Source organism: Tamandua tetradactyla, chromosome 11, assembly GCF_023851605.1.
Source record: "Tamandua tetradactyla isolate mTamTet1 chromosome 11, mTamTet1.pri, whole genome shotgun sequence".
NCBI classification, from domain to species: Eukaryota; Metazoa; Chordata; class Mammalia; order Pilosa; family Myrmecophagidae; genus Tamandua; species Tamandua tetradactyla.
Genome location: NC_135337.1, coordinates 8920093 through 8935861, shown reverse-complemented (window position 1 = coordinate 8935861; position 15769 = coordinate 8920093). Strand labels below are relative to the sequence as shown.

General features: G+C 35.4%; 1 protein-coding gene across 2 annotated transcripts in view; it reads right to left on the bottom strand.

The window, feature by feature from the left end:
• Positions 1-15769, bottom strand: part of LOC143649839 (monocarboxylate transporter 1) — a 70042-nt gene that overhangs the window by 10925 nt on the left and 43348 nt on the right. For both annotated transcript variants that reach the window (XM_077119864.1, XM_077119863.1), the window contains exon 3: positions 482-742. In XM_077119864.1, the coding sequence (XP_076975979.1) occupies positions 482-698 (217 nt within the window). In that variant the 5' untranslated portion in view covers positions 699-742. The remainder of the gene's footprint in view (positions 1-481; positions 743-15769) is intronic.

Sequence of the window (15769 nt, the reverse complement as noted above, 5' to 3'; positions counted from 1 at the left end):
ATGCAGTATGTGATACTGGATGGGATCTAATCAGAGGAAAAGAGGCTCAAAAGGACATTACTGGTATACATGAAAATTACTGGGATACATGAAAAAGACTGTAAGCTTTCTATCAATGTTAATGTTCTCAAATTTGATAACTGTATTTAAGGCAGTTACTTAATCGATAGCCTTGCTCTTATAAAATACAGATGGAAGTATTTGTGGTACATATGACCTACTCTAAAATGTTCAGAAAACACACAGAGACAAACAGATAGATATAGACAGATGGACTGAAAGATGCATAGACTGACTGATAGTACGACACAGCAAATGTGAAATGTGGCAAAATGTTAAAATTGAAGGATCTGGGTATATGGGATGGGAATATAATATCAGAGTTATCTGTATGGGTTCTGCAACTATCCTGTAAATTCAAAATTATTTCAGAATAAAAAGGTAAAAGAAAAAAAATGATAAGTCCTTAGTGGGTACTTACCTCCACCATACATGACAGCTAACATGATAGAGGATATCCATGATACTTCGCTGGTGGTGGCACTGAATATACCTTCAATTTCTTTGAAGAACACAGTGATAGATTTGGGAAATGCGTAAGAGAAGCCAATGGAAATGAAAGCACCAACTACCACTGCCCATCCCCAGCCTCCATCTGGGGGTGTATATCCAACTGGACCTCCAATTGCTGGTGGCATTGTAAGCAAAGATGAATTTCAAAATACAGTCCAAATCCAAATATCTGAAGAACATAAAATTAAAATAGCATATCAAGGATAAAGCACTTCCATAAAACCCCTTATACCTATCTTACAAGTAACTGAATCGCTTTTCAATGTTATTTGTCCGATGAACATTATCTTCTGAGGACATTATCAGTCAGTCTTAAGAGCTGTGGTATTGCTTATAATTTTTGGTAGCTTAAAGGAAAAAGGCTTCCCCTTTCACTTAGAAACTATAACTGAAATAAATCCTTTTCAATAAATGTAGGCTTTGTACTTTGAATAAGCCTACTTGTTTTAGTAGTTAATACCATAATTCCTCAAATTACCATTGATAACTAAATGCCTCATTTGATCTGTCTGCTTGCAAACTTCACATAACACAACCCTACAAAAGTTTCAAGTTTTAATGTAGACTTTATAAGCATCTCTCCTTTCCCAAAATGTATTTTTCAATATGTACTTTTTTAAATTTATGGGATGACTTGAAAGTATTAGGAAGTGAATACCTGACTCAGGAGTCATATATAGCAATTTGCAAAGTAGACCACTCTGAACATATAAAATTATTATTTAATGGGTTGAAAAATAATCTTAGAAAAGATTCATTTCATCTAATAGCCTTGATTCAAGTCATTTTTCCCCCACTGAATGAAAAGACAAACGTCTAAGTAAAGGCTAGTCAATATAGTTAAACTCACAAAGGGAACATCATGATGTCAAAGATGGTAGTTTTAAATCAAAGATTCCCTCATTTTTTCTTGAATTCACTTACAACTAATAAATAGCCTGGTTATAAAATTGAGATATGTTCAGATTATGAAAAAGAACCAGAGTCTTAGGTAGCAGTCTTAACCTGTCTTCTAATAAAGCTCCCCCTTTAATTTATTTAAGCCAATTTCTACCCTATATTATGACTCATCCTGCAAAGTATTTTGGCATGCCTTTTTCTGATGACCTCCACTCAGACTGTATTACAGCAATAAAAACAAGTCAGTGATGACAATCTCACTCTTGGTTACCATATTTTTTGGTTGAAAAACTATACAAGTTCTAGCTATATAGTGATAGTCAACTTCTAATAACTGTTCTTTCCAACCAATATATACACTTCAAATCCAATTTAAGACAAGGGATCTTGTAGTAGGGGTAGAAAATAATCCCTAGGGAAAGTCTCCCTTAAAAAAACGAATTGATGAAGAAAAAAGAAAATCAATGGTTTCAAATGGAACGACTCAAAGGACACCAAAGAAAATTTCTTTTCTTTTTAAAGTTTTCCTTTAAGTTAGTCATTCACATTCTAAAGAAAATGTTTTGGTTAAACCTTTAAGCTGTCAGAAAAAAGAAAAAGAAAAAAACTTTAAGCTGCCATTTAAATGAATCCCCAAATTTAAAATTCTCAGAGAGAACTCACTATCCTAAATAATATATATACATATATATATATATGTATATATATATATATATATATATATATATATATAACATTTTTAATGGCAGAATTATTACAAGAAACTCTATTATCAGAGCAATTCCACTACAAAGGGCAGGAGTCTATGTACACTATTCAGATTGCTCCTATTTCTTCAGAAGGATGAAACTTGCTCAAGAGTTCCTTGTGAGGTTCTGGCTTTGCCAATATGAGTCAGAAAGCTCCATAGGGAGAATCCTGGTTTCCAGAGGCCCAGCTATCTCCACACTGAAGATCAGATTTTTAAAAACACTCGAAGACCATGGCTTTAATAAAATACCATACATTGGATGACCAAGAAAAAATTATGCAATTGAATTTGTCAAATTGCAATACAAATTTAAAATGCTTAAAAGTCTCAAACTTTAAAAGGATTGAAATCACATAAACTATGTTCTCTGACCACACAAAATTAAACTAGAAATCAATAACAAAGAATCTGGGAAATCCCCTAAATACTTGAAGATTAAACAGCAGATTTCTAAGTAATGGATCAGAGAAGAATTGATGAAGAAAAAAAAGAAAGGCACAAAGTGCCCAAAATCAACAATGAAAAAAGGAACTGTCAGTTAGATCTTAACACATTAAAAGGCTAATAAAGGGCTATTTTAAACAACTTTATGCCACAAAATTCAACAATTTAAACGAAATGGACAATATCCTTGAAGGAAACAGGATTAGAAGGAAACTACTAAATCTCTCTCTAAAAGAAACAGATAATAAGAATAGTTTTGTTTCATTAAATAAATTGAATTTGCAGCTAAAAATCTTCTCCACACACAAAAAAATTCCAGGCCCATATGATTTCTTCAGTGAATTCTGCAAAATATTTAAGATAGAAATAATACAACTCTACACAAATCCTTTTAGAAAACAGGAGTAAACCCTTCCCATTTTATTTCATGAGTTCAGCATTTTCCTGGTAACAAACTGAGACAGAGACTCTACAAAATGTACCACCTGTGCATGATAAAACTCCCAGAAAACAAGGAACTGAAAGAAAATTCCTCAACCTGATGAAGGGCATTTATTGGGGGAAAAAGTTAACTCAATATTTAATAATGAAGCACTGAATCCTTTCTCTCCGAGATCTGGAACAAAGCCAGAATACACATTCTCACCACATCTTTTCATTGTACTGGAGGTTCTAGCCAGTGCAGGCAGACATGAAAAAGAAATAAATAGCATAAAGAATGGAAATAAGTAAGGCAACCTTTATTCAGACTACATAATCATCAATGAAGAAAATCCTAAGGAATATGCAAAAAAAAGGTACCAGGACTAATATGTGAATTTAACTAGGTGTCAGGATACAAGATCAATAAACAAATGAATTGTATTATTACATACTAGAAATGAACAATCAGAATTTAAATTTTAAAAAGTACCATTTACAATATCACCACAAAATATGAAGTAGAACGTAAACTCCTTGAGGCAGGAATCTTTGTGCTTAATCCTTGATGTAACGTATATGACTAAGTCTTCATTAACTATTTGTTGAAAAAAAAAAATAAACCCGATGCTGAAAAAATTAAAGAACTAAATACACAAGTCATCTTTATGGATGGGAAAACTCAATGTTTAAGAGGTCAGTTCTCCCCAAACTGATCTACAGATTTAACACAATTCCAATCAAAACTGTAACATATTTTGTTGTAGAAACTGAAAAGTTAATTCTGAAGTGTATACTGAAATACAAAGGACCCAGAAAAGCTAAATCAATTTTTTTTAAAAGCTAAAGTTGGAGTATTTATATGAGATGATATCAAGACTTCTTATAAAACCACAGCAATTGAGGTAGGTGATATTTGTATGAGGACAAACACTGTATTGGTTTGCTAAAGATGCCAGAATGTTATAATAAATGGAATGGCTTTTAAAAAGGGAATTTATTAAGTTACAAGTTTACAGCTTTAAGGTTATGAAAATATCCAAATGAAGGCATCCATGGAAAAGATACCTTGGCTCAAGAAAAAACATCTGTGTCAGCTAGGAAGGCACCTGGCTGGCATCTGCTGGGGTCTGTGGTTTCTTTAAAACAGCTTTCCTGAGGGATATTTTCTCTGCCTGTGTCAGCACTGAAGCTTTTTCCAGATGACTCCAGTAAAGGGTCCCACCTTTAATGGGTAGAGATGCATCTCCATGGAAACACCTAATCAAAAGGTCAGCCCCACAATTGGGTGGGTTACATCTCCATGGAAACAATAAAAATATCCCACCCAGCAATACTGTACAGGACTAAAGAATACGACTTTTCTGGAATATACAACAGTATCAAATTGGCACATATATACAGATCAAGGGAACAGAATGGAGAATAAAGAAATACACACATACATTTATGGCCAACAGATTTTCACCAAAGGTGTCAATGCGAAAAATTTGATGGATAAAAAAAGTCTTTTCAACATATGGTGGTGGAAAAGTTCAACAGTAATATACCAAAAAAAAAGAATTATTGCCTCACATCACTTAGAAAATTTACCTAAACATGGACCACAGACCTCAATGTAGGAGCTAAAACTATAAAACTTCTACAGCAAAATAGGGCAGTGCGATGGTGACTCAGGGGCAGAATTCTCTCTCACCTGCCATGCCAGAGACCCAAGTTCAATTCCCAGTGCCTGCCCATGTTAAAAAAAACCAAAAAACTCCTACAGCAAAATATAGGCGAAAAAAATACAAATCAATGCTGAAAACAATTAAGGAAGACCTAAATAAATGGCCAAATTTCTTGTGTTCATAGATCAGAAGAAATAATATAGCTAATATGTCAATATTGAAAAGATGTTTTAGCTTGCTAAAGGTACAGGCAGAAGGCCAGAAAACTCACAAATATATAGAAGCTAAACAACACATTCTTAATAACCAGTGGGTCAAGGAAGAAATTACAAGAGAAATCAGTAAATATCTTGAGGCAAATGAAACTGAAAACACAACATATCAAATTTTATGGGATGCAACAAAGACTGTGCTGAGAGGGAAATTTATTGCCTTAAATGCCTATATTTAAAAAGAAGAAAGCAAAAAAAAAAAAAAGAAAAATCAAGGGATTAACTGTTCACTTGGAAGAACAAGAGAGGGAACAGCAAACTAACCAAAAGCAAACAAAAGGAAAGAAATTATGAAGATTAGAACAGAAATAAATGAAATTAAGAACATGAAAACAATCAAGAAAATCAACAAAACAAGAAGTTGTTTCTTTGAGAAAATCAATAAAATCACAGACCCTTAGGCAGGTGAACCCAAAAAAAAAAAGAGAGAGAGAGAGGATGGAGGATGCAAATAAATAAAATCAGAAATAGAAAAGGAGACATAACCACTGACCTCACAGAAATAAGGAGGTAATGAGAGAAATACTATGAACTATATGCTAAAAAAGTTGTTTAACAACAATGTAGATGAAATGGAAAACTTCCTAGAAAGATATGAACAAACAACATTGACTAGAGAAGAAATGACCTCAAAAAGGTAAAAAGACTGAATCAGTCAAACTTTTCACAAAAAAAAAGTTCCCCAAAAAAGAAAAAAAAAGTCCAGGACCAGATGGCTGCACATGTGAATTCTACCAAGCATTCAAGAAAGAATTATTACCAATCTGGCTCAAACTCTTAAAAAAAGTTGAAGAGGAGCGAAAGCTACCAAACTCATTCTATGAAGCCAACATCATCCTAATATCAAAGCCAAAGATAATACAAAAGAAAATTACACACCAATTTCTTTAATGAATATAGGTTCAAAAATACTCAAAAAATACTTGAAAATTGAATCCTGCAGCACATTAAAAGAATTATACACCATGACCAAATGGGATTTATTTAGGTATGCAAGACTGGTTCAACATAAGAAAGACAATTAATGTAATACACCATATATAAACAAATCAAAGCAGAAAACCACATGATAATCTCAATTGATGCAGAAAAGACATTTGATAAAATTCAACATCTTTTTTTTTTTACTCAGCAACTGCTCTTGTAGGAATTTTATTCAATAGCAAATCCACATATAGAAATTTCATTACACAACCACACACACACAATATGACTGAACAAGGCTGTGTCAATATTACAATGAGAAATATTTAATGCTATATCCCAAGTACTTTTTGAACATTGTGAATATATATATATATATATATATATATATATATATATAAATTTTTTAAGTAGCAAAAACATATTCTATAACCTACACACAATGGTAAAATATTTATGGATACTGTCTCTGTAATGGAACTCTCCTCTAGCAGTAATTTATATGAAACCAATACATGGAGAAACATTTCTAATTGGCGTGGATGGGAAATCCTCTTTCTAAACTGAATTCATAAAAATCAACAGTACCAGTCACTTTTTGGCAAAACCAAATTTCAGAATACAGAAACTCACATTTTTACTCAAGAAAGCAGGCAGCATTGAGAACGTTTAGGGCACAGTACATCAATCATTGGGATGAAAATCAATTTAGCTAGGGACTCTCAGTCATTTGTTGTTTATTAAAACATTGTTCATTCAAAAAAAAAACATGGTGGTATGTTCAAAGCAGTTCGTGCCTCCTTCCCAATTAGAACTAATCTTTTCATTAACATCTTGCTCCCCTTCACACATTCAGGGCATTACATATTGTCTTGTATGATATGCGAAAGTGCAGGCTGGTAACAGGAAGACAGAGAATGTCCTCTTGTGAGTGTCAGGTACCCAGTCCTGCCCTGCATGGAACTGCAGGTGAACCCAACACTTCACTTCTACAGGGAGAATTCTGCCATGGACCATACACTATCTGACACAAGAGGCTTGCAGCAAAAAGGTCTCAACAGAAGTAGGCGTGGGACATGAATTCACAGTCTTAGGCTGAAGTGCTCTTGCAGCAATATTGTCCCTGATGCCAACACTGCCTCCTGAGCTGAAGTTATCACTTTAATTCTTTCAGTCATCTTCTCTCTCCCTTTTCTGACACTTTTCTGCCTTGGTCATTGTCTTGCGATTCTTCAGACGTGACTACAGCCTGGCTTTCCACAGTGTGTTGGGAATATCCTGCTTTTGCTCAGGGTAAGCATGTGGCTGGAACCTCGGATAAACCTCTATTTTCAGGCCATTGGTACTCAAATTAAAATGTTGGGGCAGGTCACAGAGGCTCAGCAGACAGAGTTCTTGTCTGTCAGGCTGAAGACCTGGGTTTGATTCCCTGTGCCTGCCCAGGCCAAAAAAAAAAAAAAAAAAATGTTGGCACCATTTCTGCAAAGCATCCCAGTGTACCTTACTAATTTCAGGCAAAATGGTTGGCAAAGGAAGTGCTGGTACTTAAGGTTTTGAGCAAGCTTTGAATTGCTCATTCATTTGAGAAAGAGGAGCTTTATCCCTTTTCCTACACTTCTTTAGTTTAACTTCTGCAATAGACGTACTTGGTTCCATTTGATGCTCTTCTTGAAGTTCTTTTACTGGAACTCAAGTGATTATCACATATCTCTCATCTAATTCCTCCTCAAAGACATTCTTTTCACTGCTATCATAATTTGAGTATGCCATTTCCAGAATACACAGGTGAAGGCAATCTCAACATCCTTTCTCTTTTTTTTTTTTATGGGCAGGCACTGGAAATCAAATCTAGGTCTATGGCATGGCAGGCGAGAACTCTGCCTGCTGAGACACCATGGCCTACCCTCAACACCTTTCTTGATGAAAACATTTCAAGTGATAGGAATAGAAGGGAACTTCCTCAACACGATGAACTTCCTCAACACGATGAAGAGAATATATGAAAGTCCACACCTCACATCATCCTCGATGGGGCAAGACAGAAAGCTTTCACCCTAAGACCAGGAACAAGACAAGATGCCCACTGTCACCACTGTTACTCAACATTGTGCTAGAAGTTCTAGCTAGAATAATCAGGTAGGTCAAAGAAATAAAAAGTATCCAAATTGGAAAGGAAGAAGTAAAACTCTCATTATTTGCAGATGAAATGATACCATACTTGGAAGATCCTGAGAAATCTACAGCAAAGTTACTTGAGCTAATAAATCCAGCAAGGTGGCAGGATATAAGATTAATATGCAAAATTCAATAACATTTCTATACACAGCAATGACCTAGCTGAAGAGTCAGTTCAGGAAAAAATTTCATTCAAAATAGCAACTAAAACAATCAAGTACTTAACTACGGATGTAAAGGACTTGTACACAGAAAACTACATAACATTGCTAAAAGAAATCAAAGGAGATCTAAGTAGGTGGAAAGACATTCCCAACTCATGGATAGGAAGGTTAAATATAGTTAAGATGTCAGTTCTCCCCAAACTGATCTACCGATTCAACACAGTACCAATCAAAATCTCAACAACCTACTTTGAAGTTTTGGAAAAGCTAACTATCAAACGCATCTGTAAGGGAAAGAGACCCCAAATAGCAAAAAGCATCCTAAAAAAGAAGAATGAAGTGGGAGGATTAACACTCCCTGACTTTAAAACCTATTATAAAGCCACTGTGGTCAAAACAGCATGATACTGACAAAAAGACAGAAGTACTGACCAATGGAATCGAATCAAGAGTGCAGAAAAAGACCACCAAATCTATGCTCAACTGATTTTTGACGAGGCCCCCAAATCCTCTGAACTGCAACAAAATAGTCTTTTCAATAATTGGATGTGGAAGAACTGGGTATCAATAGTCAAGAGAATGAAAGAGGACCCCTATCTTATACCCTACACAAAAATGAACTCAAAGTGGATCAAACACCTAAATATAAGAACTAGCACCATAAAGCTTCTAGAAGAAAATGTAGGGAAACATCTTCAAGACCTAATAATAAGAGGTAGTTTCCTAAACTTTACACCCAAAGCACAAGTAACAAAAGAAAAAATAGATGAATGGGAACTCCTCAAAACCAAATGCCTCTGCATCTCAAAAGACTTTGTCAAAAGATGAAGAGGCAGCAGACTCAATGGGAGAAAATATTTGGAAATTACATATTGGACAAAGGTTTGATGTCCTGTATATACAAAAAAATCATACAACTCAACAACAAAAGAACAAACAACCCAATAAAAATGGACTAAAGATATAAATAGGCATTTTTTCTGAAGAGCAAGTACAAATGGCTCAAAAGCACTATGAAGAGATGCTTAATTTCACTTGCTATGAGGGAAATGCAGATCAAGACTACAATGAGATCGATACCACTTCACACCTATAAGAATTGCTGCTATTAAGTCCCCTTGGGGGAATGATGAGAAAGGGGGAAAATTCAACTTCCCCAAGTGGAGAATTCTTGATATTCTCACAAGCAGTGGGGACAACCAAAGCAATAGGCTGAGCCCACAATCTTGGGGTTTGTTCATATGAAACTTAACCCCGCAAAGGATAGGCTAAGCCAACTTAAAATCCAGCCTAAGAGTCATCCCCAAGAGAGCCTCTTTTGTTGCTCAGATGTGGCCTCTCTCTCTCAGTCAACATGACAAGCAAACTCCCTGCCAGCGCCCCTATGTGGGACACGACTCCCAGGGGTGTGGGCCTTCCTGGCAACGTGGGACAGAAATCCTAGAATGAGCTGGGACTCAGCATCAATGGATCGAGAAACCTCGACCAAAAGAGGGAAGAGAGAAATGAAACAAAATAAAGTTTTAATGGCTGAGAGATTCCAGGTCCAAAAGGTTATCCTGGAGGTTATTCTTACCTTTATAGTTATACCTTTTATAGTTCTTACTTTTATAGTTCTAACCTTTATAGTTAAGGTGTAAACAGAGAGGCTGGAGGGAACTGCCTGAAAATGTAGAGCTGTGTTCCAGTAGCCATGTTTCTTGAAGATGATTGTATAATGATATAGCTTTCGCAATGCAACTGTGTGATTGTGAAAACCCTGTGTCTGATGCTCCTTTTATCTACAGAATGGACAGATGAGTAAAACATATGGATTAAAAATAAATAAATAATAGGGGGAACAAATGGTAAAATAAATTTAATAGATTGAAATGCTAGTAATCAATGAAGAGGAGGGTGGAGTACGGTATGCATGAATATTTTTTATGCTTTCTTTTTATTTCTTTTTCTGAAATGATGCAAATGTTTTAAGAAATGATCATGATGATGAATATACAACTATGTGATGAAAAAAGAATTTTCATATTATATGTTGATTGGTTTTATTAATAAAAATTAAATATAAAAAAGTACTTGGAATTATTAAAAAATGGCTGCTATTAAATAAACAGGAAACTATAAATGTTGGAGAGGATGTGGAGACACTGGGACACTTATGCACTGCTGGTGGGAATGTATAATGATATACCCACTATAATGATGTTTCTTAGGAAACTAAACATCAAGTTGCCCTATAACCCCAGTGATAGCACTACTTTCAGCCCAGAAGAGCTGAAAGCAACAACACAGACATTTGCACACCAATGTTCATAGCAGTATTACTCACAATCGCCAAAAGATGGAAACAAACTAAATGCCCATCAACAGATGAGCAGATCAACAAAATGTGGTATATACATATAATGGAATATTATGCAGCAGTAAGAAAAAAATGACATGACAAGATGGATAAGCCTTGCCGACATAATGCTGTGTGAAATTAGCCAGACACAAAAGGATACTGTATCATTCCACTTTTATGACCAGCATAAAGGTATAATCAGAGACTTATAATACAGAAAGAGATACACAGAAGCTAGAGATGGGTGAACCGTTAGCTAATGAGGTTGAACTCCAATGTAAAGGAATAGATAGGAGCGTAGGTGATTCTCTAATGGGTCTATAAATAATATTACCATGTTGAAGATGAACAGGATTGAAAGGGGTTGTATAGACCTATGTGTCCCAGTGAATAACACTAGAAATATAAATTAGTTCTCACAAGAATCATTTCAAAGATATGATTCTTTAACAAAGACTGCCTAAATCCAGGGTACAAGGGGAAAACTGCTATTGCATAATATGTTCAAAAGGAAACCACCAGCACTACCACAGCAACAGCAGAGGTAAATAATGGAGTTAGGGACAAGAGTTAAGAGGAAGTTTAGATTTCCTATTTGACGAGAGTGTGTTTACTGGTTTTCTTTCTCTTGAGAACAATGAAATTATCTAAAATTGAGAATGTTGATGTACTGTGGACTTTAGGCCTTGTACATGATGCCTGGTGAATGCAGGTGGCTGAAGGATGCACTGACAGAGAAAAAGATTGGCGAACGATGATGTATACTTATGAACGAAGGTTGTACTGTTACAAAAAGGAACAAAGTTGTGAGGCATATGATGATGTGAATGAACATGTGGGACATTTGGTGAGACAAAATAAGCCAGAAACAAAAGAACAAGAATGGTATGTATGGTCACCTTTACAAAATGCTTACAAGAAAACAGGGGCCTAGATTGTAAGCTTTTAGGGCAGAAACATTAACTCCAGAGTGGTGATTATTATTTTTGGATTCTGAGAGACTGCTTTATATATATATAACTTGATATGTAGAGATAAGAAAAAGCCAAACAGGTTGGGGTTAAAGTAATTCAGAACACAGGGGTAAGGAAGACAGTGTCTATATTTTAGAACCACACATACTCTTTGAGACCAATGGAAGAAAGGTCTATTTGTTCTGGTATTGAAATTTTCTGTAGAACATAATCTAATTCAACCTCTCTGTACAGCGCATTTGAACAATTGAAACAGGGAGCACAGAATAAGAAAGATGACCTTTAATCCTGTATGGATTATTGTAATGCCTGGTAACAACCTAGACTATATTAAAGATACAATAAAAAACTATTGGCAAAGTCCCCTGAGGGACGGGGAGAAAGAATATGGAACTATTAAACCTTACCATCAGGGAATCCCCTGATACTGTGTCAAACTTTAGGGACAGCCCAATCAATAGGCCATGCCCTCGATCCTGAGGCTTACTCTTGTGAACCTTATGTAGGAAGCATAGATGCTTAGACTACCTATAGGCATGCCTAAGAGTTACTTCTGGAAGGCCTCTTTTATTGCTCATATGTGACCTCAGTCTCTCTAAGTCCAACTCTGTAAGTGAAATTATTGCCCTCCCACCCACGTGGGACAAGATTCCCAGGAGTGAAAGTCTCCCAGGCAACACAGGAGATGACTCCTAGGGATAAAGCCAGACCTACCACCATGGGATCAACAATTCCATTTTCAGACAAAAAAATCACTGAGAGAATTTGTGACCAAGAGACCAGCTCTGCAAGAAATACTAAAGGGAACACTAGAGACAGATACGAAGGCAGAAGAGAGAGGTGTGGAGAAGAGTGTAGAAAGGAAAACTATGAGTAAAGGTAAAAAGAAGGAAAATTAGATATGACATATAAAATCCAGAAGGCAAAATAGTAGAAGAAACTACTACCCATGCAATAATAACACTGAATGTTAATGGATTAAACTCTCCAATCAAAAGACATAGTCTGGCAGAATGGATTAAAAAACAGGACCTGTCTATATGCTGTGTCTACTCAAAGGACATGAGGCCAAGGACACAAATGGACATTTACACACCAATGTTTATAGCAGCATTATTAACAATTACCAAGAGATGGAAACAGCCAAAATGTCCATCAACAGACAGTTGACTAAACAAACTGTGACATTTACATAAGATGGAATATTATGCAGCTGTAAGACAGAATAAAGTTATGAAGTATGTAACAACATGACTGGCCCTTATGCTGAGTGTGATTAGCCAGAAACAAAAGGACAAATACTGTATGGTCTCCCTGATACGAAGTGACATTAGTGAATAAACTTGGAATATTTCCTTGGTAACAGAAACTATCAGGAGATAGAAACAGGGTAAGATATTGGGTTATTGGAGCTGAAGGAATACAGATTGTGCAACAGGACAGAATATAAAAACTCAGAAATGGACAGCACAATATTACCTAACTGTAACACAATTATGTTAAAACACTGAATGAAGCTGCATGTGAGAATGATAGAGGGAGGAGGGCTGGGGCATAAATGAAATCACAAAGTAAGATAGACAATAAAGATTGAGATGGTGTAATCTAGGAATGCCTAGAGTGTATAATGATAGTGACTAAATGTACAAATTTAAAAAATATTTTTGCATGAGGAAGAACAAAAGAATGTCATTACTGCAGTGTGCTGAAAACAGATGGTACTTAATATTTTAAAATTTCAACTAATGTGTGAGACTAAAGCAAAAAATGTTTATTTGGTACAAATCTATACTTTGACTAGTGCATCTTCTAATATAACTTATGTAAATAGTTGATTGAACACCTTACGTACATGGAACTTTGTATAGGACATGAGAGTTTGTTGGTTTGTCCAAGTGATGCTCTGATGAATCCCAGAGTGATTTGATCAGTGAGTAGAAAAGTATTTGCAAAGTCCCCTTTGGGGAATGGTGAGAATGGGGGAAAACTCAACTTCCCTAAGTTGAATTCTTGATATTCTCACAAGCAGTGTGGACAACCAAAGCTATAGGCTGAGCCCCTAGTCTTGGGGTTTGTTCATATGAAACTTAACCCCACAAAGGACAGGCCAAGCCTATTTAAAATTAGGCCTAAGAGTCACCCCCAAGAGAACCTCTTTTGTTGCTCAGATGTGGCCTCTCTCTCCAGCCAACACAGCAAGCAGACTCACCACCCTCCCCCTGTCTATGTGGGACATGACTACAAGGGGTGTGGATCTTCCTGGCAGCGTGGGACAGAGATCTTGGAATGAGCTGAGATTCAGCATCAAGGGATAGAGAAAAACTCTAGAATGAGCTGAGACCCAGCATCAAGGGATTGAGAAAACCTTCTTGACCAAAAGGGGGAAGAGTGAAATGAGACAAAGTGTCAATGGCTGAGAGATTCCAAACAGAGTCGAGAGGTTATCCTGGAGGTTATTATTATGCATTAAGTAGATATCACCTTGTTATCCAAGATGTAATGGAGAGGCTGGAGGGAACTGCCTGAAAATGTAGAGCTGTGTTCCAGTAGCCATATTTCTTGATGATGATTGTATAATGATATAGCTTTCACAATGTGACTCTGTGAATGTGAGAACCTTGTGTCTGATGCTCCTTTTATCTACCTTTTCAACAGATGAGAGGAACATATGGAATAAAAATAAATAATAGGGGGAACAAATGTTAAAATAAAATAAATAAATAAATAGAAAAAAAGAGTATCGACCAGTTTCATCCCCCTACTCTATATGGTTGACACCCCTTTCAACATGAAGAAAAAAGTTAGAATTGGCATAACCCAAATATCCCTAAAGACTGGGAGGAGAATCAAAGGAGGAGGAATTGTAAAAGAGATGATAGGATTTAACAAATGAGTATGACTACTGAATCATTGCATTGATATGTCTTTTTAGTGTCCAGTGCGTTGGAGTAGCTAGAAGGAGACACCTGAAATTGCAGAACTGTAACCCCTATCATACTTAAAACTCTGTTCTATAACTACTTGTTAAAACATACTTTGATATTTATTGCTTTTTTGTGTATATGTTATACTTTACAATTTTAAAAATGTTTAAAAATTTTAAAAAAGAAAAAATATATATAACCCCATTTGAAAAATTAAAGATCTTTGTCCAGAGCATTTCACTTACTTATAATTTGGGCAGGATAAAAATATTAACAAGTTGATGTTTCTTGAAGTTTCTACTGAAATGAATATAATACAAAAGCTATTTAACAGCTCAATTCTGCCAAAAGAAACAGTCTGGAATCTAAAATTATATTAAGTAGAAATGCTCCAGGCACTAATTTCACAAATTTTTCCTATATCTAAGTTCTGATTAAAGAAAAATACACTTGAAAATTTTCAGTCTAAGAATCACTAAAGAGATTAATTCATCTCAAAATATTTATACACACAGAGACACTCACACATAAACAGTAGAGATTTTTAACACATCAAGCTCCAACAGGAGCAGCTAATACGTGCTGGATGTGATTAAACTTTGAGCGTAAATGCCAGCTATGATTTGTTCCAATTAACCTACGTAGTTACAATTTTTAGTCACTAAGACTTGTCTCATCAAGTTATTGGTAAAATCTTCTAATTATATCTTATTCCACAGTGCCAAAGCTAGATTTAAAAGTTTCAAAAGCTGTAAAAATAATCAGGAGATGAGGTAAATGTAAGAAATAAGAATGACCAAGTTTTTTTACAGAAAAATAAAATAAAATGAACATCTCAAAAAATCACATATGGACTCAACACAATTCTGCCCCATCTGACAAATAGCTGTCCCTGTTAACGTAAAATTCTAATGGTATGTAAGAAAAAAATGTCAGGATTAACATCATTTAAACATACCATTTCCTTATAAACTGGTAGAATGTTTACAGGCCCCTTTGGCAGTATTCACAGAGCCTTTTACAGAAAAGGGAGCATATACATTTTTTTTTCTTTTTTTTTTTTTTGGTATTCTAAAGTCCAGAGGCTGAACGGGATTGGAGTTTAAGATTTTAATCCTACCAATGTGCCCAGTAGTTGTGCTGGTTTGAAATGATGTATGGACCCTAGAAGAGTCATGTTTTAATCCTAATCCCATTTTGTAAAGGCAGACATTTCTTCTAATCCCTATTCAGCATT